Source organism: Pygoscelis adeliae, unplaced genomic scaffold, assembly GCF_000699105.1.
Source record: "Pygoscelis adeliae isolate BGI_AS28 unplaced genomic scaffold, ASM69910v1 Scaffold13, whole genome shotgun sequence".
Classification (NCBI taxonomy): Eukaryota; Metazoa; Chordata; class Aves; order Sphenisciformes; family Spheniscidae; genus Pygoscelis; species Pygoscelis adeliae.
Genome location: NW_008824499.1, coordinates 4,160,155 through 4,169,989, shown reverse-complemented (window position 1 = coordinate 4,169,989; position 9,835 = coordinate 4,160,155). Strand labels below are relative to the sequence as shown.

General features: G+C 41.6%; 1 protein-coding gene across 1 annotated transcript in view; it reads right to left on the bottom strand.

Moving 5' to 3' along the window:
* ADAMTS17 (ADAM metallopeptidase with thrombospondin type 1 motif, 17) overlaps positions 1-9,835 on the bottom strand; it is a 182,839-nt gene that overhangs the window by 39,737 nt on the left and 133,267 nt on the right. The window contains exon 16 of the mRNA XM_009321473.1: positions 4,864-5,020. Coding sequence (XP_009319748.1) covers positions 4,864-5,020 — 157 coding nt within the window. The remainder of the gene's footprint in view (positions 1-4,863; positions 5,021-9,835) is intronic.

Below are 9,835 nucleotides of genomic sequence, written 5' to 3'. Positions count from 1 at the left end.
GAAAAGAAAGGCTGTTACAACGCACTGTGTACTGGGAAAGCTAACAGACTGCAGAGACAGTAATGCTGGAAATGCTGTCTCAGGCCAATATTTCTAAAATATAAGTACCTCATGAAAGGCAACCAAATCTTTATCTAGAAGCCTGAAATTACAGTGTTATTGGTAAATCAGGGCATCTGTGGGAGCAATAAGTGCTCATGATTTGTGAATATTTAAAACAGTCATGGAGATGCCTAAACCTGGAATTTGGTGCATAACTTTGTTTAAGCCTCAAATGCGATCAGCAGGCCACTGGCTATCTAAAGAGAAATCGTAAGACAACAGGAAGCATTAAATCAGCAGTTTTCATATAACAACTATTTTAATGAGCATCTAGAGTTAAAAAGTCACTCATCATACTTGTCCTACCCTTGTTTTCTAGAAAGCAAGTTGTCTGCAAGCCTCATGCAGAGACACAGGCTTATGGTTGGGGACCTTTGTAAAGAATGGGGAAGTTCGGGGTTAACACTGTACTGTTTATGGATCACGGTCCTGGGCAGCCTGCTCTGTGCTACCCTGCTTGAGCAGAGGGTTTGGACAAGACAGCCTCCAGAGGTCCCTTTCAACTTCAACCATTGTGTGATTCTGTGAGCTGCAGCATTTACTGTTGCATTTGAGTGGGGCTGCAGCAGTCCATAGTTTGAAGGCAGAAATGTTTATTAACACCTCTGAAGGAACAAGGTGATCCTTCTCAAAGCAAAAACAACTAATGCAAAACAAAGTCACATGCCTCCTGGGAAATGTGGCACTCAAAGTGAGTGTGACTATTCCTGATGACAAGCTGTAGGAGCAGGATTTTATCGTCTCAGAAACCTGAGGATGACAAGGAAGAGCCATATCATACAGCTGCTGGCAATATATATTTTTTCATACCCTGCATATTGCTGGAGGATTTAATGAGCATCTAGAGTTAAAAAGTCACTCATCATACTTGTCCTACCCTTGTTTTCTAGAAAGCAAGTTGTCTGCAAGCCTCATGCAGAGACACAGGCTTATGGTTGGGGACCTTTGTAAAGAATGGGGAAGTTCGGGGTTAACACTGTACTGTTTATGGATCACGGTCCTGGGCAGCCTGCTCTGTGCTACCCTGCTTGAGCAGAGGGTTTGGACAAGACAGCCTCCAGAGGTCCCTTTCAACTTCAACCATTGTGTGATTCTGTGAGCTGCAGCATTTACTGTTGCATTTGAGTGGGGCTGCAGCAGTCCATAGTTTGAAGGCAGAAATGTTTATTAACACCTCTGAAGGAACAAGGTGATCCTTCTCAAAGCAAAAACAACTAATGCAAAACAAAGTCACATGCCTCCTGGGAAATGTGGCACTCAAAGTGAGTGTGACTATTCCTGATGACAAGCTGTAGGAGCAGGATTTTATCGTCTCAGAAACCTGAGGATGACAAGGAAGAGCCATATCATACAGCTGCTGGCAATATATATTTTTTCATACCCTGCATATTGCTGGAGGAAAGTGAAACCTGATTCCAACAGCAGGCTGATTATTTCCCATGGAGTCACATGTGATGTCTCTAGTGTTATTACTCCAAAATTCACTATTAACAAAGACAGAGGAACAGAGAAAAATGCTTATTTTTTCACCACAGGCAGATGACAGTTCTGGTCCTGTTTTGATTTATATGTTGTGCTTCATTTGACTCTCAATTTCACTGGCTTGAGTCAGAAGTGACTAGAAGATACCCAATGGAGTATGAGGTCCATGGAATCTGAGTTACCACACTATGAACAAATGCCATAGAAGTACTACCGTAATGCTGATGGTGTGGCTTTAGACTTACTGATACTTATTATCCCATAATCTCAGCAGCATTAGACAGGTGAATTCTGCTGGCTCTTGTCACCTACTGAAATAGGAGCAGCACCTTATCAAATAAAATATTTTAAGTAGGGCTATCATAAGTGAAGGAAGCAGCTGCCCAATTAAAAAAAGCAAATTTGCAAATGCTATTTTCTCCCAACAATAATTGTTTCCCATTCAGATTTGCAGAAATCGCTCCTACTTAACCAATAATCTCACTACAGCTGTCATAAGCTCATTTAACCAAAAAAATAACCGTATGAGCTGAAAGAAGGGGCCCAGCTTGCAGCCACTGACATCCTGGAGGTCTGTGCAGAGAACACTGTGGGGCTACACAAACTCAGCACCCATGAGTTGCTCTGCACAGTGCATAACTCTGGGCAGAAAAGCATCTTCCGGAAGATGTGGGGAACAAAGGTATGATTTTGCTTCAGCTATAGAGGGAGCCTTACTACCAGAACTGAATACCAAGGTTGAAACTAGCCAGCCATCATTACAGTTTCAAAGATGAATGTTTTTTTTTAAACACAGTTTGAAATACCAGGCAGCCAGAGGCAGAGGACTCAAGTCCTGCTCTGTCTTTCTTCAAGTGCATGAGATACAAACAGCTTGTTCTACAGAATTGATCAATCAGTCTTGTCTAAAGCATCTTTATGCTCTGGGAGTGTTTGGTTGTCCTCTGTTGCCAAGAGGAGGTCTAGCACAGGCCTAGTTACACAAACATTAATTTCTCCAAGAAATATACTTACAGCAATGCACTTGGAGAAATGCCTCAAGTATTAAAAACCAGCTCCTAAAACGAAATCCTTATTATCTCAATATGGGTGCAAGACTAGTGAATCTAAAGGCCCATATGAAACCAATTTCATGCAATTTCGTAGCCATATATAATTGGGGGGTGTGTGTATGTGTGTATAATTGGTTTCAAATGCAGGTCACAATGGATTGACTGAAGCTTCTGGCTCTTTGTCAGTCCAGTGTATTCCACCACTGTTTGAACAACAGTTTTCTATTTAGAGGTAACTAGTAACCATCCTGCCTTTCTTGTGTTGAAAGAATGAAACCCGCTACCCTGTATCAAGGAAAAGATTAATATCTGATTTGAAGAAAAGATTTCACGTGTGCTTTGTTTATGACTGGCAGTGATTTTAAGCCACATGGTTTTTTTAATCATCTGGTAACTTTTACTTTCCTCCTTTTTAATCATTTCTGGGTGGAAGGCAAAGAAGGAAAATTTCCTCTGCTCGTATGTGCTGAAAATGCCAGTCTGTATGTGAAAAGAATACTCACGGAGAACCTCATAATCGCTAGTTTCCTATGCTAGATGCTTACTCCTTAATGAAGGGGAAACGAGTATTTCTTTAAAAACAAAGCTCTACTGATGTTGAAGTTCACAAACTCTGGTACCAGATTTTACTGCAGTACACCTCAACAAAGTAACACCCTGGAAGGTTCCAAGAGCTGGCGAAGGAACCCTGCACAGCATCTTCACAAACGATACCTGTGCAACTCCTTTTTCTTACATGAGGTTAGGAAGACCTTGGCAGTACAAGATACTTTGTCCTGGTTTCAGGAGAGAAGACTTGCGTTAAGGCCAAAGTCAAGCAGAAGCTGACTTTTCTGATGATGAAGATGGCTCCTGTATACACTTCCCTTGTGTGGGTAGACCCTGAATTACATGGCTGAGTCAGGAGGGTGCCGGTGTGCCCAGACCTGCACCATTGACTATTTCAGTAGCAACTTCTTTGAATCCAGCTTTACACTGGTCTGTATGTGAAGCTAGGAAACTCACTCACCTGTCTGATAAAGCAAAGACAAAACACCTCATGTTCCTATGCAGCATATTTTGAAACAGGGAAGTACTGACAAAGTGGAGTATTACTATTATTTTTTTGTGTGTGAGTTTGTGTGAAAAGTTCAAGCAACTTTTGAGCTTTTCAAACTGGGCCATGAAATGTTGCACAATGAACACCAGCAAGCCAAACAATTCAGGTGAGGAAAGGGAGAGACTTCTGATTTTTAGCAGTGCTTACAGATAGCCTTCAGTGAACAAACGTGGCAAAAAGTCACAAGGAAAAGAAACAGTACACAGAAAAATGTAATTGGATAAAAAAGTTACAGGAAACAATGCATACATTAAAATACTCTATGTATGCAAACCTCGCTATAGAAACTGTAAAGCTTTCTGCAGACTTTCAACCAGTAACACTTATATGAGACAGGCATTATTACAGCTGTCTTACAGATAGAAACATTAAGGTTACCACCAACATTAAGGGACCGGCCCATGAGTCACCCCATCACCCATTAGTGACAAGACTGGGGCTACAATCCTGTTCTTCTCACCCCTGTGGGCTTCTCACTCATGTTCTCATACAGCAGCCATATGACTGTTTATAAAATGACATGCCTGGTTAACAGAAGGACTATGTTGAACATTAGGAAAAACTTTCAAGAACACCTTAAAATATATAAAATTTAAAAAAAAAAGTAAAAAAAACACAGAACATTTCTGTGTGCAACTAAGTCACTACAGAGGGTCAAGGTCCAATGTATCATCTGTACATCCCAAATCTGCATCTCTTCTGTTAGAGCAACAGTGTATTTAAATACAGAATATGTTCTGGCATCAGCTGAGAAGATATTTTGGCAAATATCCTTTCATGTGTGTGAGCAGGTATGTCCATGAAAAAAAGAAGGTCCCTGGAAACCTATGTCCTCTAGAATGGACCTGTCATATCGTCTGTAACACATTACAAGAGTATCCTGTACTGGACACAAACCTACTGGGACACTGCATGTTCTCCCAGAATACAGCATCATTTATTTTTAAATAGGGAGCTGGGTTTCTCCAGCCCTCGCAATGCTGCAAAAGAATGCAAAGATAAGCACTACAGCATACCTTTAAAAAACTCTGGTGAGGAAGCAAACAATCAAAATTTAACTTTCAGCTAGGATATAAACCCTTTATGTTGCATCACTTAAGAAACACAAACAAAGGATATAAAGTTACCATCAAGTGCAGTGGTATTTTAGTTGGTCCTTTGGCAGAGATTTTCTCCCACAGACCCCTTCGCACGTACCGGACAGTAGTGCCTGCGATCTGAAACTCACCAGGAAGCTCAATTTTCCAGTCGCTGTTAATGGATCTCTTACTGGAATCTTTTAAAGCTGGAACGAATCAAACACCATGGAATGAAATGTAAGCGAATTTGTAATTCCAATATAGACTATTGAGCTTCTGTCTCAGCCCACCTGAAGTACAAGATGCAGTAGCCTTGTAACAGGTGTGAGTTTAAAGGAAAAAAAAAAAGTATAATTTTAGCTGACTCATCATAATGTTTCTAACTTGGGCATATTCTGTAATTCAGTTGATGAAGGCATTTCTGATTATATTAACATTGCTATTAAGTAACAATAACGTTATATAAACTGGTCTTGCTAAGGTTTTACTACCTAAAATTATTACGTTCTGCTTTCCAAATAAGCAACATTCTCCAGTTTCAAAACTTCGAGGCATTGTCTGTGCCGTTCCACTGCCAGAAAATGTAAAAGGAAGAAAAAAGTGTGCAGAAGGAGTTATAAAGGAAATTAAAAGGAGGGAAAGATAACTACCCACTGTCCTTGAAAAAATGCTACTAATTTAGGGTTAAATGGTAGAACTCTTCCACAGTTTGACCTATTTCAGGAGCATGTCCAAAACCCACACATACTCATGGCATATTGTTGAATTCAGTTACGTATACAGCTCTGCTTTTGCAAAGGAAAGCTTGCACAACTGTTTTTCTTTGATTTTCAGTGAAAGGAGATTTAATTTGGATTTAAAAGTAATAATAAAATATTACAGCATTGTGCTAACGAGCAAGAACCACAAAGTAGAAGTGACTGACTAGGAAAGTGCAAAACTTACTAGCCCATTTTCCTTATCCAAGCTGAGCAGAGTGCAGAGTGTAAACAGATGGCATAATTAGAGAACAATCAGTTAGAGCCATAATTCTCCCTGGAATAATCTAAATATTATTTGTCAAAGGTTACATGGGAAACATGTAGGCATGTACGTAAAATTAACATGCCTGGAGTATCTGGTATATTGGAAATTAACACTTAGATCACTTTAAGGATTATTCTCAAATCTAACTATTTAGATTTAAGTCTTAGAAAAATGGATGGTACCATAAATTTGGACACATATACCGAATTGGCAGACATGATGTAAGAATCTAATACCACAGAGTAGCTGCTTGAGTATGACCTGAAGATACTTCTGGTAAAACACTTACATACTTGCAGTGTTACCCTCTTACAGCTATTAAACTGATACTTGGGATGAAATAGTATGAGAGCACCAGTGGCTGTAAACCGAAGTCTGGTTTGCAAGGCAAGATCTGTATATTTTTATGTAGACTGCCCATCCTGAGACTGAATAAAGTCTGGCAGCAGCTGGGTTCAAAGATTCTCATTCACACAGTATACAAGGAAACCTATTCTGATCTTCAAGCATTAACGTAAAATTCATAGATCATTTATCTCTAAACTCTCCTTCCAAATGTAGCAAGACAACTCTGCATTTTTTTTTAGTTTCCAAGCAGAACCAGCTTTTGAAACTGTATTTTCCTAAACTTTCTTTGAGAAAAAGATCAATCAAATCTCTGTGTTTATACATATGTGAAGATTTGCAAGTGCAAAATAAAACTGTTCCTGAGTTTGCGTGTGCTCCGTAATGCAAACATCGAACAAGTTAACATTCAGCTGTCACAGTTATAAAGAGAAGTCAAGCTACAAAGCAGATACTGGTCAGTGGACAGAATGTGAACTTGGCAGATCAGCTTAATACCCCCTTGTGCTCAAGCCTGGAGGGCAGAATATTCCAACCTGCAAGCACTACCTACAGGCACAATTTAGAGTAGCCCTTAGGTTGTTCTAAATTACTCCGGAGACTTTTTTGCAAGTTAAAAAAACTGGACAGGCATTATAAAGCTCCAGCATCAGAAATAAGCAGAGCTTATGGTCAGAATACTTCCTGATGCCTTCTTTGCTCTCAAAAGGCAGAAGCAGGTGAGATGCGATCTACCCCTGGGTTTGATGCAAACCAGGCCACAAATAAAAAACATCAGCAGGCAAGGAACAGCCTGCCACAGCCACCCTCCTTTCAGAGTCCAAGAGCTGGACACACATGCATAAGGTCAGATACTGTAGGACTACATCCGTCTTGTCAGAAAGTGCCTCTATGCATCAGTAAGGACAACGAAGAAAGCTCTACTGCAGAAGGAAGCCCTGTAAGATTAATAATAGTAAGAAAAGATACTTGGAGTAACATGTCCTTTCTTCCAGCATAACCTATTGCACCAGCATCACTGATATCCTTCAAACACTGAAAGACAACTCAGGCCATAAGGACATCACATTACTGTTGACTCGTCAGCGCAAGATGATTTAGGGATTTATGTGTTTTCTACATTAGAATGGAAGCACAGTTATTCAGATGTCTGTGTGATGCATTGAGGGAAGAGAAAATTGGCAGATCCTGTTCTAACAGAAAGTACCAGGCCCCTTTGTGGAGATCCACGCACCATGATCAAATTTGCCCTGACATCAGACAGAATAGCCCACGTGTTACTGGGCTTCCTTAGTTCAAGGTTAACTGTGTCTTTTGGCTAAGCCTTTAACAAGATGTTTTCTTAACCTCCAGCATTTCATGCCTATTTTATTCCCTTCCAGTAAAAAACACAACCTTGGCTTTCACTTAACTGAGTGTGTTGCAAGAAGGTAAGAGGAGCTGATTTAAAGCCTTTTCAAGTCAACAGGAAAATCTCCCATTGTCATCTCTTTGGATCAAGTCCCCATAGCCAGCAAACTCTTCTAGGTGTGCTTAGGCTATATATAATTGCCTAACACACTTAGGAGACAAAGAACTTCTTGTCAACTGCACAACACAGCTGACTTACCAGTTAGGTCTAATTTACTGTGGGAGTGTTTGTAGTGATACTGGGCTATTCTTACATAGATTTTCCTTTTATTCGAGTTGGCCACGTCTAATGCCTTTTATGTAGCTATTACAATGAAGGCTCCCTCAAGAAATGAAGGGCCAGCTCATCCCTTCCTCAAATGAGGTTTAAGAGGAAGGAAATCCCTGTTAGATTTCTCTTCAGGGGGTTTCCTGAAAAACTGTTTTATTTGGCTCAACAGGACAAGTGCCTGGCTCCACAGATCCCAGAGGGTCTGCCGAAGGTAAGAGGAGATACCTGAAGTGATTCCAGCACAGGGCACCATCTCACAGTGGAAACCTATTTTTAGACTATTCCACGTACAGTGCACAGACATGCTTTCAGGCACCTGGGAACCTCTATGTTGTTAAAATGGTCCCTAGCATACCTTATGGCCCAGGTCAACTTGAATTCGCCCAAACAACTCCCAGCGTGGCTCAGGATCCAGGACTTTCCAGGGTGCCTTTCGAATAAGCAGTACACAGGCAGCCCCCCTTCACTGGTGGCTGAGAACCCATACACAAGATGCTCCATGACCACTGACCTCAGTGCCCAGGAATATTTCAGGGCACGTTCAATTTACCAACTGAGCATCATTTGTAGTGCCTAACCTCTGGGGAAGTCTGGAGCAGGTGGAGGTTGCAATGTCCTCTGCGTCTGTGTGTGCCTTTCTGAGGATCTGCATCCTGGGGAGTTACTGAAGAAAGGTGGAACGTCCTTCTGTCTGTAGCACAAAACCTTCCTGACAGCTCCCATGGTCCCATTAGAGGCTCCAAAATCAGGGTGAAGGGAAACTGCAGCTATGGTTTCCCCAGGAGGAGTGGGATGTATGTGGGGGAATGTTTTTTCTGAGGAAAGTTCTCTTTGGCACATAGACTAGGGCTATGATGATGTCCTGGTATTTGCATGCAACAGCAGTATAACTCTGTCTGCGGCTTACTTCTCTTCCTGCTTTGTTCCTCGATCTACAAAGTACCTTCTGCAAACTTCAGACAGAATTCTGAAGCAGGACTGCTTTGCTCTGCCAAAGCCTAGTGGCTTCCAGGCAGATCAAAGCAGCCATCACACTGGCCTTGAGGAGCCGTGAACATGACTAATCAAAGCTGTGGATGAGATAAAACGACCTCCATGCAGTATGGCTCACTAGTAAAGATATCACGGTACATGCTCAAAACAGTGTATAAGAGCTTGAATGACTAAAACTATGCTTTGGTTCCAGCTCACCATCAAAGGAAGATAGCTCGCTGATGAAAAACAAAATGTTTCATCTTTGTGGACCTCTTTTCTGGGAAAGGTTTCATTTTGATTGCTGCAGGCGCTGCTCCCTTAGTGACTGAGGAGACGGAGAGTTTGGAAACAGCCCTGTTCCCAAAGGTGCTCCTTGAGGATTGCAGGAATTACACTGGAGACTCAGCAGAGTATTTGGGCCAAAGTGTTTTTGCCACTGTTTGTCTTCATTGCACGCAAGTGCCCCATCAGTAGGGATCAATGCTGCAGCTATAAAACTCCCATGTCTCTTAGACACAGGGTACTGCTTTTTCTCCAATGGCTTTTGTCACACACAGCTCTTGCAGGCCTGGCTCTGCCTAGCCCCAGAGGTGATAGTACTAAGTTCAGTGGAGTGAATAGGGCCTTTTGCTCTTATTGAATGCTGTGCTTTTCATCCAAGCATTGCTGAAGCACTTTGCAAGACAGCAAGTATCTTTACTGCCATTTTAGAGAATAAGCAAAGCATGCAACAAAGAACACTTTCCCAACCTCCCCAAGAGCTCAGTGGCAGGAGCTGAGGAGACCGGGATATACGCAGTCTTCTCTGACAAAACTTGTCTGACTGTGGTGGAAAAGTCCAAACAGGAAAGCAGCTGTGAGCCCTTTTTGTTCTCTTAAATCAGTTCTCACTGATTTAAGCTAGCACCCATAGGATTTTTTCTGCCGTGGACAGCTGGCTGCAGTTCTCCCGGGACCCTATGCCTCAAATAGGGTAGCAAAGCACAGCTTTCTC